The sequence below is a fragment of the Capra hircus genome, chromosome 2 (assembly GCF_001704415.2).
Source record: "Capra hircus breed San Clemente chromosome 2, ASM170441v1, whole genome shotgun sequence".
NCBI lineage: Eukaryota > Metazoa > Chordata > Mammalia > Artiodactyla > Bovidae > Capra > Capra hircus.
This window is the reverse complement of record NC_030809.1, coordinates 16,853-39,955: the sequence shown is the minus strand read 5'-3', so window position 1 is coordinate 39,955 and position 23,103 is coordinate 16,853. Positions and strand designations below refer to the sequence as shown.

General features: G+C 52.0%; 1 protein-coding gene across 16 annotated transcripts; it reads left to right on the top strand.

Moving 5' to 3' along the window:
• Nucleotides 724–22,596, top strand: LOC106503629. 16 transcript variants are annotated; one of them, XR_001297309.2, is made up of 6 exons: nt 728–935; nt 4,939–5,025; nt 5,577–5,703; nt 14,654–14,856; nt 20,311–21,027; nt 21,736–22,596. XR_001297309.2 is itself a non-coding variant. In XM_018054495.1 (3 exons), the coding sequence occupies exons 1-3, from the start codon at nt 744–746 to the stop codon at nt 13,601–13,603; spliced, it is 306 nt and encodes a 101-aa protein (XP_017909984.1). In that variant the 5' UTR covers nt 724–743; the 3' UTR covers nt 13,604–14,435. The 16 variants fall into 16 exon arrangements, 2 of the variants coding, with proteins under 2 accessions (XP_017909984.1, XP_017909978.1); XR_001918716.1 differs by lacking the exon at nt 14,654–14,856 and having other exon boundaries at nt 731–935; nt 20,228–20,634; nt 20,733–21,027; XR_001918726.1 differs by lacking the exon at nt 14,654–14,856 and having other exon boundaries at nt 734–935; nt 20,228–20,395; nt 20,746–21,027.

Here is a 23,103-nt window from a genome sequence, read left to right as displayed (position 1 = left end):
TTTAGCTCAGGAGATAGAAAAACGTAACTGTGATTCTACAGCTTTGAAGCCACAACTAGGTTCACATCTCTGCTTCACCACTTGTAAGATGAGTGACAACGGGCAATTCATTTACCCTGAAACTCCGTTTTCCCTTCTTCAAAGTGGAATAAAAATATCGTATGATGGTGAGAGGACGAGATACTGCACGTAAAGCGGCTGACACAGTGCCTGGCACACAGGAAGCTCTGAACACGTAAAAGCTGTTACTTTTATGTTTGAAACGTAGAAGTTTCAAGGAACGGTTGAACCCTTCCTAACCCAAGGAAGGGTTACAACGAGAACAATTCTAAGTGGAAGAATGGATGCTTTTGAACTGTGGGGTTTGCAGAAGACTCTTGAGAGTCCCTTGGACTGCAAGGAGATCCAACCAGTCCATCCTAAAGGAGATCAGTCCTGGGTGTTCATTGGAAGGACTGACGTCGAAGCTGTAACTCCAATACTTTGGCCACCTGCTGCGAAGAGCGGACTCATTTGAGAAGACCCTGATGCTGGGAAAGATTGAGGGCAGGAGGAGAAGGGGACGACAGCGGATGAGATGGTTGGATGGCATCTCCGACTCGATGGACATGTGTTTGGATAGACTCCAGCGATTGGTGATGAATAGGGACGCCTGGCGTGCTGCAGTTCATGGGGTCGCAAAGAATCGACACGACTGAGCGACTGAACTGGACTGAACTGGACTGAACTGGATTACCAGGCGCATGCGCCTGTCCGCGAGCTGCTCCAAGGGCGGGCGCTGCGCATGCGCCCGAAGTTGCGCGGGGAAGCCAGCGCGGTTCCTTCCGCCCGGCTCTAACATGGCGGCGCCCTCGGTCTGCCCTGAAGTGCCGTCCCGCCTTCTTGCGGCCATGACGCCCTCTGCTGCGGTGGGGCCCGGGACGCGGCGGGTGAGGGTGAGCAAGCACTGGGGCCGGGGGCGTCCCAGGAGTCGGGCGCAGGCGGCAGCGGATGCGGCGCGGGGGGCCGCCGGGGACGGCTGTGTGTGGGAGGGGAGGGCAGTGGACTGGGACCGGACCCCGGACTGAGGGGGGACCGGACCCCGGACTGAGGGGTCCCCGCACAACACGAGCGTGCGGGGCGCTGCCCGCCGGGCGGGGCCGAGGACACAGGCCTGCGAGGGCCTGGAGGGGCTGGTCGTGGTGGAGACCGATGCTGCGCCTGCGGGACCACTTCATTCTCTCGTTCGCTCGCCAGCGGTGGCTCAGCTCCTCGTGGATTCTGAGGGTGGAGAGAGCGACCCAGACCGGCGTCGTGGTTACACAGTGCAGGCTGTGGAGCCAAGCCGCCGGGTTTGGATCCTGCCTTGGCGCTTGCCAACTGTGTTCTTAGGCGCGTTGGTCCCTCGCCTCCTGCCTCAGTTTCCGCATCCTTAAAGAGAGTTGAGAATGAAATCTGCCTCCTAAAACGATTATAACGGTTAAATGAGATAACAGGTGTCAAGTGCTGAGAAGGCTTGCTGGCACAAAGTAAATGCTGTGTGTGCTTGTTGCTGTTATTTTTCGTATCATCACCACCACCCAGAGCTCAGAACCTCACGTGGGAGACATCCAGAAATGTAGACAATTCTGATATGATGGAAGAAAAGCAGAAAATCTCTTGCTCTGGAAACACCGAGTGGAGGCGCCTCATTCCGTTTAGGCGAATCCAGGAAGGCTTCTGTTCCCTGTTATGTTCCGAGCCCCTATCTCTGAACAGACCGAGAGAGCAAGTCCACCACAGTATTGCAAACGCAAGAAGGGAGTTTGTTTATTCCTAGCGCGCTAGGGCCCAAGTCTCATCCCACACAAGGGAATCTGACAAGAGCCCCGAACAAAGGAGTATGGCAGCTTATATACAGGCAGTGCTTTGTCTCAGTTACAGGAGTAGCTGGCGTTACATGATTGGCCAGGCAGGATGAGCGCATATCCTGTCTCTTTCTGGTAAACATGACTCAGGTCCTAGAGACCGTCGTTTGGTCCCTAACATTCCCCCCTGTCCTTAGATCATATAGAGGAATCTTCCTCTCGGTCCTGAGACACAGTTTGATATTGTTGTCGAAGCACAAACAGCTGTACTGTATTTATGCGTTTCTTTACAAAGGCTACAAGTCTATTGATAATACATGGGCTGAAGGTAAGCATTAGTAAAAGTACTAGCAGGGGTCCTAGCAAGGTGGAGATTAAGGTAGTCAGCCAAGGGGATTGTTGAAACCAAGATTCAAACCATCCCTGTTGAGCCTCACGTTCTCGTTTACGTTGGGCTAGTCCTTCTCTCACTTTGACCATAGATTCTCTAACTATTCCTGTATGATCCGCATAGAAACAGCACTCTTCTCCTAGGGCAGCACAGAGTCCCCCTTGTTGCAGAAAGAGCAGATCTAGTCCCCTCCTGTTTGCTTTTTTCTGGATTGAACCTTATTCTGACTTGTGCATAATTGCAACTTTTACAGCTAAAAGTTGGATCTCCGAGGACCCTAGGGAGGGGCTTGGTTCTCTTTTTGGCTTCTCCCGATGAAACCTGTGGAACCTGTGGAAGCAAGGGCGGGGAAGAGGCAAGGGAAGTGAGGGGCTGAAAAACAAAAGGTTTTAGCCAGGCCAGGGGGTTTTCCACCAGGTCCTGTCAGACCAAAATGTATGGAGTTTGGTCTGGCTGGGTGTCCTGAAGGGTAGGGGGCGAGCACCTTCTCTCTGACCGCTTGAATAGTAGGCAGGCTGAAGGTGCCTTCTTGTGGCCAGCTGACATCAAAAGCAGGCCACTCGGCAGAACAAAAAGTTACTAACTTGCTTTTCTTCACCAGCAATGATAGATTCTGTGCTCTAGACTTGAAATCAGGGAAGTGCTTAATCATAAGAGAGAAAGGAGTAGAAGTTGTTTGTCCCGTGATCACAGAAAAGTACACTGGGAGCCAACAGAGCACACAAAGAGCAACGCAGACTCCACGAATAGACAGACAGATAACAAACGCAAGGTGGCCGCCGACAATGCACTCAATCTTACCTGCAGGATGTTCACAGAGCCAGCCGCCTCCCCAGCACGAAACCAGGCCCCGGCCTTACGCTGGACTTAATCCAGTAACCGGAGCCAGCTGCCTCCCCAGCACGAAACCAGGCCCCAGACTTACGCTGGACTTAATCCAGTAACCAGAGCCAGCTGCCTCCCCAGCACGAAACCAGGCCCCGGCCTTACGCCGACTTAATCCAGTATCAGAGCCAGCTGCCTCCCCAGCACGAAACCAGGCCTCGGCCTTACGCTGACTTAATCCAGTAACCAGAGCCAGCTGCCTCCCCAGCACGAAACCAGGCCCCGGCCTTACGCTGACTTAATCCAGTAACCAGAGCCAGCTGCCTCCCCAGCACGAAACCAGGCCCTGGCCTTACTCTGACTTGCCTCTGCACTTTACAGCCAGATGCCTCCCCAGTACGATACCGGGCCTCGGACTTAATCTGGGCTTCTGCAACGTTAGCACCGGTGCTCAGAGCTCTTATCTCCTAACGAGGTTACTCCCTTCTACCAGGAGAGTTGTCCTCCCCAGCGGGATGGAGATCCTGGACGAGCCCCCAGATGTTATGCTCCGAGCCCGTATCTCCGAACAGACTGAGAGAGCAAGTCCACCACAGTATTGCAAACGCAAGAAGGGAGTTTATCTCTAGCGCGCTAGGGCCCAAGTCTCTTCCAGCACAGTGGAATCCGACAAGAGCCCCGAACAAAGGAGTATGGCGGCTTATATACAGGCAGTTCTTTGTCTCAGTTACAGGAGTAGCTGGCGTTACACGATTGGCCAGGCAGGACGAGTGCATATCCTGTCTCTTTCTGGTAAACATGACTCAGGTCCTAGAGACCGTCATTTGGTCCCTAACATTCCCCAGGAAACAGAACTGAAGGATGCTTGGGGAGTGCGGGCAGAAAAGGGGAAGAGTGTTCTCAGCTGAAGATGGAATGTGTGAGAAAGCTGCGTGGGGACAGAGCTGAAAGAGGCTAGTCTGTGGTCTGGTCCTCAGGGGGCTTGTTTTGGGGAGGGGAAGCAGGCATGGGGCATGAGGTGTCCTTAGATCCCCAACCACCGATCCTGTAGTGCAGTCTCCCCTAGTGAGGCTTTTAAACCTAGCTGTGGACTTGCAATTTGGGGTTAATGACTACACATGTAAGAATGAGATTTGTGGATTACAAAGGTCACTCTGGTGAAGACTAGATTAAAGGGAATGGGCCTGGAGGCCCATGAAGAGGCTATCAGAACTGTGGAGGTAAGAGATGACTATGGCCTTGAGTTGGATTAGAGGCAGAAGGTGGGGAGAGATGACCAAAGTTGGTGATGACTTAGATGGGGGATTTAGAGGCTGCGGGAGAGGTCAGGCTTGGCTCCGAGTTTTTGACTGGTGGATGTGATGATGCTCAGTGGGATAGGGAACAGGATGGGGAGGGCGTTTAAGGAGGAAAGATACATTTTGTTTTGAGTATGTCTGTAGTAAATGCCTGTAAAGCATTCAGATGGAGCTGTCCCGTGGTGATCTAGCATCCATCAAAGGTCTCTACAGTTGTGGGAAGGGGTGTGTCACCTGGGTGAGGGTCTGGAGCGAGAAGCTCGGGGTCTGGGACATCCCAGAGGATGCTAGTGCTGGAAGACTACTTGGGCACAGCCTCGTTGCTTTTGCTTATCAACCTTGTGCTGCCGTTGGTCAGCAGGCTTTCCTGAGCGTAGAGGGTGGGACTGGATGTGTCCACCTTTGTGTCCCAGCTGCCCAGCACAGGGCCTGGCGTGCAGCAGCGATGTCACAGTCCGGCGTGGCGCGTCTGAGCACTGGCTTTGTGGCGCCAGGCTCTGCGCTCAGTGCTCTGCATTTGCCTGTGTTCGGGGGACACAGAGCAGCTCTTAGAATCCTACCGGTTCTCATCAGATTTTCCACTTGGTCTTTGATTCAGGTAATTCGCTGGAGGAGGAGAAACAAGCAGGAGTTTCCCTGGACAAGCTGTCAGAACAGAGTAGCCTGGGCTTCTTGGAAATCTGAGGTATGTCTGTTAAGACTCAAAGATGAAACAAACCAGGAGGTCAGTTTGTTTGTCCTTCTTCTCTAGGCTCACCATGATTCAACTCACCTTTTCAAGACAACTTTTTCTTTAAAAGTGTTCAGTAATGACGAAATCCTAGGTAGTTTGCTTAGGAGAATGGTGATGTTGTCCTTTTGCTGACAAAGGTCTTGCTAGGTTAATCCCAGGGCAGTGGTCACACCTTGTTTTAATTAAGTACAATCTAAAATGCTCCAAAATACAGTGACTGAAAGGAAATAGAAGTTTATTCCTGTCCCTTATCAGTCTGGAAGTGTGCAGTCCAGAACTGGTCAGGGCAGCTCGCTCTGTTCTGTGAAGTCATCCAGAAGCAAGGTTCCGTTGATGGCGTAGCTCTCCTTGCTCAGACCCAGGCTCCCGTCTCATGGACCGAGCAGGCTGCTCTGGCTCTTGCCGTTGTGTGTGCACTCCGTATGGCAGAGAGAGAAAGAGTAGGGAGCACATGCCCTTTCCTTTTAAGGTTCTAATGTTTAAAGATGCATATTTTTGTACAGTGTGTCCCCAAACCCCCACCTCTGGTGTGCAACCAAAGGAGGAGTCACGACTGTTCCAGTGCTGGAGGGAAAGCTGGCTGAGAGAACCCGTTCTGTCCCCAGTGCGACTGGATTGCTGACTCTGATGGTAGGCCTGAGGGAAGGCCACTCACTGGTGACACAGGGTGGGGTGTGTCCCAGGCCTCTGGGCCCCGAAGGCCGGCTCCTCTGGCTTTGGGTTGTTTGTGTTGCTTGGCCCAGCGAGCCCAGGCTTGCTCACACAGTGCTTTCTGTACCTGGCGTGTCAGACACTGCACTGAGGCTCAGGCTGTGGAGGTCAGGGAGCTGGGTCCTGGGGTCAAGGAGCCCTTAGCCACATGGTAATCATGGTATGGGCTTCCCAGGCGGCTCAGTGGTAAAGAATCCAGCTGCCAACACAGGAGACGCAGGAGTGACTGCGTAGGAGGAAACGGCACCCCACTCCCGTATCTCACCTGGGAAATCCCATGGGCAGAGGAGCCCGGCAGATTACAGTCCATGGGGCCACAAAGAGTCGGACACGGCTGAGCACGTGTGCACTCACAGCGCAGCGGGAAGCGCCAGAGGCCTGTCCAGAAGCGTGTGGAGCACAGGAGGATGCTGGATGTTGCACGGCTCTGTGAGCTGGTGAAGAGCCGCCGCACACCACGTGCTTCGGAGTGCGCTAGGCCCCCGCAGGTCGGGCCGCGAGGCTCTGGGGTCGGGTGTGTGTCTCTGCTTCCCTGGTTAGAGGCTGTCTGTCCGAGGGCCAGTCTCTCCCTTGTTGCTCCTCAGGTTCCTCATCTGGGAAACAGCGGCAGCAGTGTTGACTCCGGAGAATTGCTTTGAGTGTGACGGGAAAGCGAGCATGCGGCTCACAGGGCCTGCTGTGCGCGTGTTGGTGCCCTCCTGCTGCACCGTGCGGGACGGTTCGAAGCCAGAGAGACTGGTTCGGACTGCAGTCACAGAAGGCCCAAACCTCGGGGAGGCCGGGCTGTGGGCTGTCCGTCTTGAGGCAGCTTGTCCAGGTTGGACTCAGAGGATCAGGGACTGCTCTATGCGCTCCCCGTGTTTCTCAGGAGCTCCACCAAGCTTTCTGATTAAAGTGGTCTGTCCGGATTCTCAGAGGCCCTCCTCTGAAAGGGCTGGTAAGGGGTCCTTTGGGAAGGAAAGGATTCCCTCTGCCTGGTTAACTCCTTCAAGCTCAAATGCTTCTGGGAAACTTTCTCCCAGTCCTAGCCACCCTTCCCACCCGCTCCTCAGCTGATTTGGGGCTCCTCCTCCGTGGCTTCCTAGCACCCTTCTCTGATCTAGCAGTACGTTCTCGCCCCCTGTGATGTTACAGGCTTCCTCGGCTGTCCGCCTGTGAGGCCGCAGGCAGCTCACATGCAGGCACAGGGCCTTGTCTCCCCAGGTATTCCCACTTGTGGATCATTTCCTGGCACGGAGCTGGTGCTCAGTAAACACTGTGGAATGGTTGGATGCTCAGCCAGTGGGGTTAGAGAGACCTCCAGTGCGGTGAGGGTTCGGCATGCTGTTGATGAAGAGAGGACACGCGATGGTTTCGTTGGTATCTGTGTGTAACACGGCACGCAAACGTGGTGAACTGTGACCTAAACTATAGGTCAGAGATTGTCTCTCTGTCCTTTTCTAGTAGAGCAGTTTCTCAGCTCTGACGTGGTGCCATTTGGGGCTTGGTGAGTCTTTGTCGTGGGCTGCCTCGTGCACTTCAGGGTGCTGAGCAGTACTCCGGGCCTCTGCCTGCAGCTGCCAGCAGCCCTCGTCTACCTCCAGCTGTGACAAACGGAAATGTCTCCAGAGGAGGCCATGTGTCTCCCGGGGCAGAATTGCCCTCAACTGAGAACCTCTGAGGGCTTCCCAGATGGCTGAGTGGTAAAGAATCCACCTGCCAATGCGGAAGAAGTGGGATCGATCCCTGGGTCAGAAAGATCCTCTGGAGAAGGAAATGGTAGCCCACTCCAGTATTCTTGCCTGGAGAACCCCAAGGACAGAGGAGCTTGGTGGGCTACAGTCCATGGGGGTGCAAAGAGTGGGACACAGCGGAGCGACCAGACAACAAAAGCCAACAGAGAATCTCTGGGCACAGGATGCTGGTTAGAAGCATGAACTTCTAAGTCAAAGATACTTGAGCTGAACATAGCTGGTCCTTGTACTTACTAGCTGTGTGCCTTTGGACAAAGTACTTGACCTCTCTAAGCCTCCATTTCCTCGGGTGTGTAGTGGGAATAATGCTGGCCTCACGCTAGCTTTATTGGGTGGAATTATTAATGAGGTAATGTGTGTAAAATGCTTTATCTAGTCTTTGAGTCCACAGTTGGTATCTAGTCTTACCATGTGTTAGTTAGGAGAGGGTGATCTAACAACAGCCTATGAGGGCCAAGAGAGGAAGCGTGCAGAGTTGAGGAAGAATGCTTAGGGTAGGAAGGTGAGTGGCCCTCTCAGGCCTGACCCGGTCCCTCTCCCAGACGACTGTTAACGGTGTCTGTGTGTCCTTGTGTCTGGGCCCCTCTGTACGCGTGTGTGTCTGTGTGTCCTTGTGTCTGGGCCCCTCTGTACACGTGTGTGTCTGTGTGTGTACAGGGGAGACATTTTAAACAGCATCACGTGGCCTGATTTTGTTGCACATGAACTGAGCCTTCGGTCTAGAATGCCGAAAGGGCAGCCTCTGTGGGCAGAGCTTCAGCTGGAACAGTTTGCCACAAAAAAGACCCAGGTGTCCCACTCTGTACTGTCCTGGAATTCCCTCGAGAACGGTGCCACATGGGTGGCAGAGGTTCTCAGACTTGGCGTGTGGCAGGGTAACTGACACCACCAGAGGAAGGGACCCCAACCTCAGGAAATGAAAACCTCCAAGCACATTTAGTGCACAGAGCATGTCGTCCTAGAGACCGTAATTCACCACAATTTACTTTTGCCAGCTGCATTTTTAAATGATTGAAATAATGGAGGTCTCAAGAGTAGGCATTTTTGCAGTGAGTGATTTTAGCATTTGCTCCAGGTGTCTGGCACTCTCGGAGGTCCTCGTGGGTATCAGTAGGTTGACCTCAATGATACAGTCACAGATGCTACAGAAAGCCCGGGCGTGGGCTGTTATGTTCACACCCGCTTGTTAGGAGAGATCAGCCTTGAGCTTCAAAGGAAGGAAGCGGAGGGCAGGGTTAGAGTTGAGAGTTGCTCACTCGAGTCTGAAGAGCAGTGTGCAGAGGCTCAGAGGTGGCAGTTCCTGCTGGGAGTCTGCCGAAAGCAGCCCTGGTGGGCTCGCTATCGCAGCAAGAAATGTACTCAGCTTCTGGTCTTAAAAGGCCTGGCAGTAGAACCTGTTCTCCCTACCCCACCCACCCCACTTCCTCTACTGACCCGACTCATCTAAGCAGTGCCTTTCCTGTCCTGAGTGGAAGGCTCCAGGGCCCAGTGGGAAGTTGTCTCCAGCTCAGGAGCCTGGCTGAGGCTCATCTTTGTAGTCTCAGGGCTGGGTGGGCCATGTCAGGGACTTTCCTGGTTGAGTGTAACTCAGTCAGCTGCCCAAGTTAATGCTTCAAATCATGGCTTAAAGTCAGAAATAACATCGGTTAATTTTGTAAGCTGTCTTGTTAAATATTGAGTAGATACTCAAAAGCCTTTTCATCAAAAGCACTTTCATCATTGAAAGTGAAAGTGGAGCGTGAAAAAGTTGGCTTAAAGCTTAACGTTCAGAAAACAAAGATCATGGCATCTGGTCCCATCACTTCATGGAAAATAGATGGGGAAACAGTGGAAACAGTGTCAGACTTTATTTTTTGGGGCTCCAAAATCACTGCAGATGGTGACTGCAGCCATGGAATTAAAAAGACACTTACTCTTTGGGAGAAAAGTTATGACCAACCTAGGCAGCATATTAAAATGCAGAGATATTACTTTGCCAACAGAGGTCTGTCTAGTCAAGGCTATAGTTTTTCCAGTAGTCATGTATGGATGTGAGAGTTGGACTATAAGGAAAGCTGAGCACCGAAGAACTGATGCTTTTGAACTGTGGTGTTTGAGAAGACTCGTGAGAGTCCCTTGGACTGCAAGGAGATCCAATCAGTCCATCCTAAAGGAGATGAGTCAGGAATATTCATTGGAAGGACTGATGTCGAAGCTGAAACTCCAAAACTTTGGCCACCTGATGCTGGGAAAGATTGAAGGCGGGAGGAGAAGGGGACGACAGAAGATGAGATGGTTGGATGGCATCACCGACTCAATGGACATGAGTTTTAGTAAACTCTGGGGGTTGGTGATGGACAGGGAGGCCTGACATGCTGTGGTCCATGGGGTCACAAAGAGTTGGACACAACTGAGCGACTGAACTGAACTGATATATATCATTTGGCAAACGCTGACTCCCCACTCAAAAACTCGAGTTTTAGGGAAAGCAATTGCTTTGGAGATGAACGGCTTGGTAATAGCCGCTCTCCCCACTGGGAATCAGGCGGTCCCAACTGCAGAACCAGACTGGGACTACAGCGCGGCTAAAGGAAGACGGGGTCAGAGTCGTTTTGTCAGAGGTGTTCTTGAAGGACTCAGGCAAGCGCGTGCCAAGACTTTAACCTCTGCCGAATTGGCAGACACAGAGCAGGAGGAGAAGGAAGCTCCTGGTAAATTCCCAGATAGACTGAGGGAAGCCCATCGCAGACTCGCTAGGATTGATCCTGGAAGTGAAGAGGGGAGAGTGACAGGCAGACAGATTAAAAGGTAGATTCTCACTCAGCCGGCTCCAGTATTAGAACAGGCGTACGGACCAAAGCAGTCTTCAGATCATCTGTTGCCTCTGGCTCGAACAGTCAATTACAGCAGGGAATATGAGGAAAGAAAGAAAGGCAGAGAAAGATAAGGGAACAGGGGGAAGCCCTTGTTATGTCTGTCAGAACCGTTCTTAAACAGCCTGAGAAAAATTTCCGGAGGGACCCAGGTGAAAAGGGATGGGCTTGCTATTACTGTGGAAAGGAGGGGCACCTCAAGTGGGATTGTCCTCAGGTGTCTAACCACCCCCGGCTCCGTGTCTGGTCTGCAAGGGACCACACTGGAGTAAAGACTGCCCCCAGAGGCATAGGTTTCAAGAAAACCAGGACTGAAGGTGCCCGGGGGTCCCCACACAAGCTGCCTTTCTAATTACATCTGAGGAACCCCTGGGGGCAAATCCATCGGTTTCCTTTTGCACACTGGGCCAACTTACTCTGTGCTCGCGAAGCCCCGGCCCACTTTCTGCCCGATCCGCTTCCACAGTGGGACCATCAGAACGGGCCAAGCGCCATTATTTCAGTCGTCTCTAAGCTGCAGCTGGGACTCTGTGCTATTATCACACGAGTTTCTGATCGTGCCAGAGTCTCCCTCACCCCTTATGGGGAGGGATATGCTGAGCAAGGTCCATGCCTCTGTTTTCATGAATATGGTGCCCTCCCTTTCTCTCCCATTAATTGAACAAAATGTAAATCCTAGAATGTGGGCTGATGGAAAATCTGTGGGTCGAGCACAAAATGCTATTCCTGTAGTTGTTAAGCTCAAAGACCTGCACTTATTTCCACATCAAAAGCAGCATCCACTGAAACTGAGGTTAAGGGAGGGTTAAAACCCATCATCAAGAATTTAAAGGAGCAGGGACTATTGATTTCCTGCAGCAGCTCACACAGCACTCCTATTTTGGGCATGAAGAAGTCAAATGGTAAGGGGAGACTAGCTCAGGATTTACCAGTAATGAATGAGGCTGCGGTTCCTTCATACCCCGTGGTGCCTCACCCTTATTTATGCTCTATTGTCTGAAATCCCTAAACGAGCCACATATTTCTCAATATGCTTTCTAGAATTGAGCCTATACTAACTCATCCCCTGCCTATGACTTTAAGACAACTGAGAGGCTTTTTGGGAATCACAGCTACTGTCACATTCAGATCCTGGGTTGTGGGGAGCTTGCCCGGCTTTTATAGGAACTTATAACTGAAACTCAGCAGGCCCAAACCGACAGACTGGTGTGGTCTCCAGATACAAGGCTTTAAGGCTCTTCAGACTGCTGTCCTGCAAGCTCCTGCTTGAGCTCGCCTACAGGGCCAGACTTTAATTTGTTTGACACTGAAAGAAAAGGTGAGGCCTTGGGAGTTTTGACACAACCCTGAGGACCTCACCAGCAGCCTACAGGAGTAGAATCTTAAACTCTGAAGTTAATATTTGAGTGACAGACATTTGGCTTCTTAAATATCAGTCACTGTTGTTAGAAGGACCAATAGCTAAGCTTAAAGTTTGTGGGAACTTAAATCCTGCCACTTTCCTTCCTGAGAAGGAAAATGAGACACCTGATCACTACTGGGGACAATCCTAATTTCTAACTTTAAACTATGCAGCTCGGGAAGACCCCATTAGACAATCCTGACATGAAAATATTTACAGATGGCAGTTCCTTGGTTTGGGGTGGGAAGCGGGTTATGCCATGGTGACAGCTATAAACAGGTTTTAGAAGCAAAATCCCTCCCCCAGTGAACGAGCGCTCAGTTAGCGGAGCTGGTGGCTCTGACCCGAGCTCCAGAGTTAAGCAGAGAGCGCCAAGTAAATATCTACATGGATTCTAAGTATGCTTGTTTGACTTTACATGCTCATGGTGCAATATGGAAAGAAAGACAGTTTAAAACGGCAACAGGAGAACCTATTAAGTATTTCAGAGAGATTGAGAGACTTATGACTGCTGTGCATCGCAAAGGGCACAGCAGGGATGGGAGTTAAGTAGCTGAAGGTAATCAGCTGGCTGACCGTCAAGCCAGAAAAGCGGCGCTTGACGAAACCCCTTCACTGCAGACGCATTTGATCTGGACAGGTCCTGTGGACCAGGAAAAACCACAACATACTGAGGAAGAATTAGATATGAGAAAGGAGGAGCCACGATTACTGATAAAGGATGGTTACAGTCCGAGGATGGACGATTAATAACTCCTGAAAGTGCTCAGTGGAAAATTCTTAAGGGTTTACACCAGAGTTTTCATTTAGGTGTTGAAAGTACTTACCAGATGGCTTCTCGTTTGTTTGAAGGTAAAAATATAATGAAAACTTTAAAGAGCATTATCAAAAGATGTGAGGTTTGTTAGAAAAATTACCCAAAGGCTGGAAAACTAGCAAAATCTGGGTGACAATGAAGTGGAAAATACCCTGGAGAGGAAAATACCCTGGAAAATTGACTTTACTCATATGCCAAAAGCAAATGGATATTCTTGCTTCCAAGTTTGGGTGGATACTTTTACTGGATGGATTGAAGCTTTTCTCTGTCGTAGTGAACAGGCTAAGGAGGTTATAAGAATTTTAATCCTTGAAATTATCCCCAGGTTTGGGCTGCCACAGAGTCTTCAGAGTGACAATGGCTCTGCCTTTAAAGCTGCTGTAACTCAGGGACTGTCAAAAGCTCTAGGAATAGAATATCACTTACCCTGTTCCTGGAGGCCCCAATCCTCAGGAAAGGTTGGAAAAGGTAATGACATTATTAAGAGACCTCTGCGCAAATCAACTCAAGAGACTCAGGACCAGTTGGCTTAAAGTTCTACCCTTAGCCTTAATGAGGGCTTGAACTGCCCCCAAAAGGAGGGACTGTCCCCCTTTGAGTGTATTTATGGAAGGCCTTTCTTATGCACAGACATTGTTATAGACCCTGAAGCATTGGAATTAACTAATTATGTAACTCAGCTCTCAGCTTTTCAACAGGCATTAAAGGAACTCCGAGAGGTGACTTCTGACCCAGCCTCTGAGTCAAGCAAGCCTCTATTTGAGCCGGGAACCGAGGTCCTCATAAAAACACTGGGGTCTGGGGCGCACCCCTCGAGCCCCTCCGGGCAGGCCCTTACCAGGTTGTTCTTTCTTCTCTCACAGCTGTCAGGGTGCCAGGAACTGATTCGTGGGTGCGTCACACTCGAGGAGAGAGGTGGCACCCTGGCCAGAACTAAGTGATGTCATTTACGTCTTTCCTTTCTATGCTGGGACTTTGTGCTTTTCAGATGGGCCTGGTAATCTCCTTCTGCTGACTCCAAAAGTCCTGAGTCGGCCGTTTGACCCTCAAGACAGCGCCTTCCTGTCCTGGGCTCGCTCCTACGCTGCCCTCCACAGTCGGTCTAACTGCTGGGTCTGCGGAGCACTCCCCTCTTCATCAGTGGAAGGCTTCCCGTGGTGGACGTCTCCACTTCAAGGAAAAGACTTTCTCTAAGTCTGCGAATACCTTTGGCAACAACAATCATATGCGATGCCTCTTCTTCATCTGATGACATTTCACAGCTGTAAAGTGGACTGGTGTAACACTTTGTGCCTCAGCTGTGGACGTAATGTGACTTTTACCGTTGCGGATTGTTCTGCTCTCACTGTTTGCGCCCTGCATCTGTAACTGTGGAGCTGGATTTGTTTCTAGGTGCATGAAAGCTTCTAAGTTACAAATGGTTGCTCAAACTCCTGCCACTGCGCAGCTTCCTCCAGCTACTCCTCCAGCTACTGCTGGGCCCCTGGATCAGAGACCCTGAATATGAGGGTTAGGAGAGTATGTTGCCTCACCAATTCAGAGATGATGCCCCTTTGCTTAGGCGACGTAATCCTCCTAAAAGAAAAGGGGGACCGAGAGGGTAACCGGCAGGAAGGCCAGGGGTCTCCAAACGGAGGAAACGGGCTGCACGCGCCCGACGCTTTTTCTCTCCTCAGCGGCGGGAGGAGGCAAACTGCAAGCGTCAGGTCTTGGGCGCCCCTGGGGCTCAGCTGGCGAAGGATCCCCTGCGAGGCGGGAGGCCCCGGTTCGATCCCTGGGTTGGGAAGATCCTCTGGAGAAGGGAAAGGCTGCCCACTCCAGGACTCTGGCCTGGAGAATCCCATGGACTATACAGTCCATGGGGTCACAAAGAATTGGACACGACTGAGTGACTTTAAACATAAATGTAAAATATAAAGTTAAAAAGAGGTTTGTTTTAAAGTCTGTGTTGCTGTGATGACATCTGGTTCCACCTGAACTTTCCTCAAACCTTGAGCTAACCAACGCACTTTTCTTAGAGAAATGTTTTTCTAAGCTATGTTAATGAACTATGTATTTACCCTAGGCTCTGTCTTCAAGTCGGTGCCACCTGAGACTCAGAATTGACTTGACAAGCCAGTGTGTTCTACTCCTGCACGTGTCCTCTCAAGCTGTGTTAATGAGACCACGTTTCTGCTTGGAAACCTGTCTTTCTTCAAGATTCATGTGCACCGTTCATGGCCCGGGACGCCTCACCTGGCGCCGGTGCTGGCTCAGCGCATGTCTCGGGTGAGGGCTGGCGCCAGTGTTAGCTCAGCGCATGTCATGGGCGGGGCCTGGCGCCAGCCTCTGAGTGTTGAGACATTTCCTTTCTCTAATCAGCAGCCTGCTAGTAGCTATGTATCACCTGGCTAAAGACTAGCAGGGGGCACTCTTTCTGCCCCTTTCTGATGTCTGTGTCAGAAGCTTTCTCTATTTCTTTTGTACTTTAATAAAAGGTAATGGCAACCCACTCCAGTACTCTTGCCTGGAAAACCCCATGGGCAGAGGAGCCTGGTGGGCTGCAGTCCATGGGGTCCCTAAGAGTCAGATATGACTGAGTGACTTCACTTTCACTTTTCGCTTGCATGCATTGGAGAAGGAAATGGCACCCCACTCTAGTGTTCTTGCCTGGAGAACCCCAGGGGCGGGGGAGCCTGGTGGGCTGCCGTCTGTGGGGTCGCACAGAGTCGGACACGACTGACGCGGCTCAGCAGCAGCAGCAGCAGTGGACCTATTAACATGCACGAGTTGGAAGAGACTCTATTGATCGCTGATTTATTATTGTTGGAGAACTAGCATCTGTTCTATATTTTGTTGTAGATTTCATTGTTACAGCACTAATAAGCATTATTAAAAGTAACCTGCCGAAGTGTAAGAGTCTTTGTCAGAAATGGAGAGTGATGTATCTCCTTAAGACTCAAGGAAGGTGCTCTAGCTCTCCCATCAGCACAGGAAGTTGAAATTCAGCTTAAACTATTTCCCGAACGATTTGCTTACAGGACATGAGCACTGTCATTAAGCAGCGCACCAGCATTCAAAATTGAGGCCATGAAAGCAGACAGTGCTGTTTGCTTGGAGAATTATGTCCCTTCTACATAGAGAAGTACAGGACTATGGTTTATTATAGTACTTTAATAAGTCATGGTAATTTTAATTTAAATATTCATTGCATGATATGTAAAATCATGAGTGATCTGATGTGTATAAGTATGGATATCAGCCAGTTGATATTGCAGAAGACACTGAACAGCCCAATCCACTCTAGATTCCAGCTGGTATTCGCTTTTACAGGATCGTTGGAGTCATTGATGCTCTATGAGAGCCGTGTGTATCTATCACATGTAACATATTAAGTCAGATCATCTGTGGTCGACATGCTTAGCATTGCTGATAATCAGAGCTTAATTAGGAAGATGTGAAAAGTCCACGTCCATTTGCCCCAAAATATGCCTCTTAATTTCTGGCCCATGCTCCCTGTGGATTTCTATAAATGAACTGTATGTGATATCTGGTCCTTACTTCAGGGCCATCTCACGTAAAATCATCTACTTTCCCCCTTAAATAAGACATCACGATGAGCTTAGGCCTAACCCACCATGCTCACACAAGTGGTTTCATGCATTTGCTATTTTTTAATTTTGGGGAGTTTTGGGAGTCAGGTATGGATACTTTGGCCACCTGATGTGAAGAACTGACTCATTTGAAAAGACCCTGATGCTGGGAAAGGTTGAAGGTGGGAAGAGAAGGGGATGACAGAATGACATGGTTGGATGGCATCACCGACTCAGTGGACGTGCGTTTGAGTAAACTCCAGGAGTTGGTGATGGACAGGGGGGCTGGGCGTGCTGCAGTCCATGCGGTCGCAAAGAGCCGGCCACGACTGAGCGCCTGAACTGGACTGGACTGTGGGTGTCAAGCAGCTTCTGGCTGACTCTGAGTATTGTATGCTGACATCAGGAACTGTTGTATGTTGTTGGTTGAATGGTCACAGGACAGAGAGCGATGACGTTCATAGGCACACGTGCCCGTTCCAGAGAAGTAGTCTGTTTAATCAAACCCTCGGGAAAGAAAGAGAGAGAGAAAGAGAGTGCTGACTCATGTCCCACTCTTGCGACCCTACGGACTGTGGTCTGCCAGGCTCCTCTGTCCATGGGATTCTCCAGGTAGGAATACTGGAGTGGGTTGCCGTTTTCTTCTCCAGGGATCTTTCCGACCCAGGAATTTAACCCAGGTCTCCAGCATTGCAAGCAGATTCTTGCACGTTTCAGATAAATAGTCTGTTTATGTGTTTCCATGCACAGACAACCGCATACACACAGTGGACTATTACTGAGCCGTAGAGTAGGATGAAGTAATGCCTTTTACAGCCACATGGAGAGGGACCTGGAGACTCTCAAGCTAAGTGAAGTCAGAGAACAACACGTGTCCTACGGCATCAGTTATATGTGGAATGAGCGTTAAAACCATGATGCTAGTGAGCTCAGCCATGGAGCAGAGGCGGACTCACAGAAATAGGGACGAGCGTGTGGTCACCGAAGGGCAAAGGCAGGGGTCACCGAAGAGAAAGGCAGGGGTCACCGAAGGGCAAAGGCAGGGGTCACCGAAGGGAAAAGGCAGGGGTCACCGAAGGGAAAAGGCAGGCTTAATTCGGAGTTTGGGCTTCTTAGCAGATGCACGCTACTACGCATGAAAGGAGCCACCAGGACCTTCTGTGTAGTGTGGCGGCGGTGGTTTAGTCGCCAAGTTATGTCCGACTCTTGTGACCCCGTGGACTGTAGCCCGCCAGGCCCCTCATTTCATGGGAGTCTCCAGGCAAGGATACTGAAGTGGGTTGCTATTTCCTTCTCTAGGGAATCTTCCCGACCCAGGAATCAAACCCAGGTCTCCTGCATTGCAGGCAGATTCTTTACCGGCTGAGCTGTGAGGGAAGCCCCCTGGGTAGTATAGGAAACTATATTAGTGCCTTGTGATGGTGTGTAATGGGACAGAGTCTCAGAAGGAATATATGAAAAAGACACGGAGAAACAGCCATTGTGCCAGCACCTAGAGCTGCCGTAGCACTGCTCAACACGTGCTTAGACACGCCACGAGAACGCTCGCGTCAGCAAGTGCCTTGGCACTGGTCAGTTACACGTGGTCCCTTATTCTCTGCAGCTACTCCAGCATTTACTTGCAGACTTTCTAACGATGGCCACTGACAGCTGTGAGGCGGCATTGCTAAAGCTTGCATTTTCTTTTCTTCTGAGCAAATGTCGAAACTATGGACCGTCTGTCTCTGTGAGCCTTGCGTGTCTAAGTGCTTGATTAGTACATTTCAAAAGCTAGGTCGTAGTTCTAATAGCGAGTTAGAAAAATAAGGGCAATATTTTAGTTTCTTTTTTTTAAAGAAATCCCTATGCTGCTTTGCGTATTTCCTGTACATGTTTGCATACCAACAAGGAGGAAAGGAGGATTTCTTTTCTCTAAGCCCTCTGTGGGACTTAGTTTCAGTGGATCTTTCTGATCCCGGTGTTTCTGAGCAGTATAAGGTGATTCGCCGTGGTGGGTGTGACTGGCCTCGTTTTAGGAGGTAGTCACTCCAGTCCTCCTGCCTGGAAAATCCCATGGGCGGAGGAGCCGGGTAGGCTGCAGTCCGTGGGGTCGCGAAGAGTCGGACACGACCGAGCGACTTCCCTTTCCCTTCCACGTGGACTGTGCTTCCACGCGCTCTTGGACTTTGAACAGCGTGAGTAGGACGTGCCTCTTGAAATTGGTTTGAGTTCTTTTTTTGATGATTTTCCTAGGGACGTGACTTGAAGGGCGGGTGTCATTTACAGCCTCTCAAGCCTTTTGAATAAAACTAGGCTTCCCTGGTGGCTTAGTTGGTAAAGAATCTGCCTGCTATGAGGGAGACCCGGCTTCGATCTCCGGGTCAGGAAGTTACCCTGGAGAAGGAAATGGCAACCCACTCCAGTATTCTTGCCTGGAAAGCCCCATGGACAGAAGAGCCTGGCAGGCCACAGTGCATGGGGTCTCAAAGAGCTGGACACGACTGAGCTACTAAACCACCACAGGCCTTTTGAATAGTAAGACTCCGTGAGAACTGGCTTTAAAGTTGTTCTACTGGATGTAGCCACAAGGTGGCAGCAGTTCTTCGTGCTCAACTCTGGTTCCATGGACAAGCAGAGCCTCAGGGAAAATCCTATATGTGGACTGTCAATTAGAGTGAAATCCTTTGATTTCTGACTCTTTGGAAAAGGCCCTGATGCTGGGAAAGATTGAAGGCAGCAGGAGAAGGGGACGACAGAGGATGAGATGGTTGGACGGCATCACCAACTCAATGGCCATGAGTTTGAGCAAGCTCCGGAGTTGGTGATGGACGGGGAGGCCTGGTGTGCTGCAGTCAGTGGGGTCGCAAAGAGTCGGCCACGACTGAGCGACTGAACTGGGCCAGGAGAAACACCAGACACCCAAAGCTTTGGTGTTCTGCCTTACCCTTGATCCACAAGACACGTCCTAACTCCTTTTGCCTGGGTCGGGAAGATCTCCTGGAGAAGGAAATGGCAACCCCCTCCAGTGTTCCTGCCTGGGAAACCCCGCTGACAGAGTAGCCTGGCGGACCACAGTCCGTGGGGTCGCAGAGGGCTGAGCGAGCCAGAGCACACAGGCGTGTGCACCTGGGTCGGCAGCACACGTGGGGCAGAGTGTCGGGAGTCTCAGCACCTGTGAGCTCCTGATGCCCAGCCCAGTGCGCGATGAGTGCAGAGAAAGTGCTCCTATGTCTCACGCAACCTGGGGAACTCAGGGGAAGGTTTCGCTGCCCACACTGAGGGGCAGGCCGGACGCTCACCTTGGTGTGTAAATACATAAAGCCCAGGTGCTGCTGCTGCTAAGTCGCGTCAGTCGTGTCCGACTCTGTGCAACCCCACAGACGGCAGCCCACTAGGCTCCTCTGTCCCTGGGATTCTCCAGGCAAGAACACTGGAGTGGGCGCCATCGCCTTCTCCAATGCATGAAAGTGAGACGTGAAAGTGAAGTCGCTCAGTCGTGTTCGACTCTTAGGGACCCCACGGACTGCAGCCCACCAGGCTCCCCCGTCCATGGGATTTTCCAGGCAAGAGCACTGGAGTGGGCTGCCATCGCCTTCTCCAATGCATGAAAGTGAAGTTGCTCAGTCGTGTCCGACTCTTAGGGACCCCACGGACTGCAGCCCACCAGGCTCCCCCGTCCCTGGGAGTCTCTAGGCAGGCGCGCTGGAGTGGGCTGCCATCGCCTTCTCCAATGCATGAAAGTGAAACATGAAAGTGAAGTCGCTCAGTCGTGTCCGGCTCTTAGGGACCCCACGGACTGCAGCCCACCAGGCTCCCCTGTCCCTGGGATTCTCCAGGCAGGAGCGCTGGAGTGGGCTGCCATCGCCTTCTCCAATGCATGAAAGTGAAACATGAAAGTGAAGTCGCTTAGTCGTGTCCGACTCTTAGGGACCTCATGGGCTGCAGCCCACCAGGCTCCCCCGTCCCTGGGAGTCTCCAGGCAGGAGCGCTGGAGTGGGCGCCATCGCCTTCTCTGAAGCCCAGGTGAGTCCATGGTAAATGTTATGTTCTCGAGGTATCGACTCTTATTGTTCACTTTGTGGTTCTAGTAACTATTTGCTCCAGGAAAAACGTAAACAATTCTGAATAATGAACATTGGATTTCTGATCAGCTATATCTTCTGAAATTCAGTTTCTCTGATGGCTCCATGTGGCTTCTGAAGGGAGAAAATTGTGAGCACACAAAGAATCACTTCGACCCGCATCCTAGTAAACAGGTGAGGCCAGTGAGAGTGTAAAGGAAAAACAGACCACTGCAGGTCCTGGAGATGGGCCAGTCTCCTCCCGTCCCCAGCAGCATGTTAAAGGGCATAATTCAGGGCTGAGGTTAAGGATTCCATCTCCCGTCTGTCTCCTTGGAAGCAGGAAGTCAGTCTCTCCTGTGCAAGGTACACTCTGGAATCTGAGGCCTGAGGGTGGAGGGCTGCAGGTCCAAACATCAAAGTGGCTAACCAAGGTAACGCGACGGTTTTCAGCATGTGAGCTGGGTATTTTGGGTATGTCGTCTGTTGCCTGCGTGGTGTAATATCGATCTGTTAATGTCTCTGATCTCAGTCAACTTAAACAGGTCTGCCTGGACGTGGAGCATTGTCCAGCGAGAAACCTCCAGCATAAAACTTCACAAACCACTTTGAACACATTGAAACACTGTGGGCTCCGGGGATGCCTGGACCCCCAAAACTGGAAAAGGCAGGAAGGAGCCTGGGGGAGCCTCTGGAGGGAGCGCTGTGCTGGGACACCCTGACCGCAGACGTCTGGTCTCCAGGACTGACCGGGGGCAGGCTTCTGTTGCTCCAAGCAACTGTGTGTGGTCGTTTGTCTCCACCGCCCCAGGAAGCTCATGCAGCTGGTGGGTAGCTCCCTGTCCTGCTCTAAAGCCTCCTGCCCACTAGGGGCAGCCCCTTGCGCCTGTGCTGTCTGCACCCACCACGAGGTTCATGCTGAGCGCTGGCTCCCCTGCTGGCACTGGCGTTTTGGAGGCTGTGGGCAGACACCGCCATGTGCCCAGCCTCCAGCCGGGTGCCAAGTCTTTAGTGCGCTTTCCTGAGGGGACAGGGTGGGGGTGACTGTCAGGGTTCCGCCCTTCATCGCTGGGGGAAGAGACACCCAGACGCCCTCGAGGGACGGGGCGGGAAGGTGGTGAGTGACCGGCTCAGGGCCGCTCCCCTGGGCAGCCCCACTGCGCCCTGAGGCGCGTCTCAGCTGTGAGCACCCGGCCTGTGGGAGCCGGGAGCCTCCCAGCAGGTCCCGAGGTGAGGCGGCCCCGCAGACCCCGCCCCTTCCGCCAGGTCTAGTAGGGGGCGCCCCTTCTCGCCACTACAGGAGCGGTTCTGGAGCTGATCTGTGAGTGGTTCTGGGGTTTGCAGGCGGAGCCCGTTGCTGTGCCCCTCCTCCCCACGTGAGCCCCTAGAGCAAGCTGTCTGCCCTGTGGCCTGAATGCCCCCCGCCCTGCAGGATTCTCAGGAAATGATCGAGGGTGCTGTAGCAGCATCTGAACCCTCCTTTAGCAGGGGTGTCCTTGTTCTCAACCCTTTAACCTTGTTCACCCCTTTCACAGGATGTAACGAAAGTCTTTAACGTCAATGGTCAAGAGAGAAGAGAGGAAGCTGCAAACAAAACCGGATGGAACCAGCTGGGACCACAGTGGTGGTGAATCTGACTTCTGGCAGACCCCGAGTCTCATTTTGTGGTGTATTATTGATGTAGGGGATAGATGTACGGGATAGATGGGCTCTAGATTAGACATTTATAACTGGCCTCTTGTTTGCATTTCATGGGACATGAAGAAGTGGGCTTCAGGCTGGATGCTTACAACTATTAGCATTTCTGAGAGAAGGGAGAGGTGGGCTTCAGTCTAGGCATTTGCAGTCAGCCTCCTGTTTGCCCTCTGAAGTGGAAGTAACAGCAGAGACTAACTAGCCAGCGTTCGTCCCTTATAAACACCTTAAGGTGATAGTCATGGCGAGGACGGGGAGAGGGCGGCAGCCTGTGTGATAAAGGGCTCGGGGATCTCTGTCCGAGACTTCTGGGACGCGGGGGCCGCTGCACACGCGCGGGAAGGCTCTCGGGTCAGAACTCAGGGGAGGGTGCCAGGCCATGTGCGTCCTGCTCCTCCCAGGAGCCTTCACTGCGCGGTCCATCCTGCCTGAGGGCTGAGTGTGTGCCCAGGGGAGGGTCCCGGGGCCGGTCAGGTGTGGGATGAGAAACCAGGTAATCGGCCTGAAGGATGACAAAGACCCGGAAGAACTGCCCTAAATAACTGACTGCCATAAATGGCCGCCTCTTTGCTGCGCTCCCCCTCACTGGGGACACCCACACCGTCCCCCTGCCTTGCTTCTGTCTTAGCCATTCCTCTGTGTGCTCTCCCGCTTGTTGCTACGCTGTGTCCCTAATAATAAATTTTATATCTGCATTTGCAGTTTCGGCCTCCATGGTAAAAACATTCTTCACGGAGGGCAAAGATCTGGGGAGAAATAACTCCTGGCCTCTAGCCCCTGCTGGTGTGGTGGCTAGGATTCTGCTTTGCATCCAGGCTTCCCAGGCTCCATTCCTGGGCAGGGAATTAGATCTCACTTCAGGTCGCTGCTCGCTGCTCACTTGACCATTATAAGTGATACACCAACCACTGGCCATGACTGAACATGAAGAGCCAAGAAAAGGTAGAAAGGAGGAGGCACCCCACTGACTCGGAGAGCCCCGCCCTTCCGCCAAAGCCGTGAGCTTTGTCCCCGCTCCTCCATTCTGTGGCCTCTGAGCAAGGCCTGTGCTGTGTCGGCCTCAGCTTTGGTTTCATAGTCGCCTACTTGAACCTTCCCTGTTGAGGCAGAGCCCCGGCCAGGCTAGGGCCCGAGCAGGGCCCATGGACTGACCTGGTGGCAGTCTGCAGGGGACGGTGGTCTCTGCCTGGGGGCGGGGAGGGAGCACC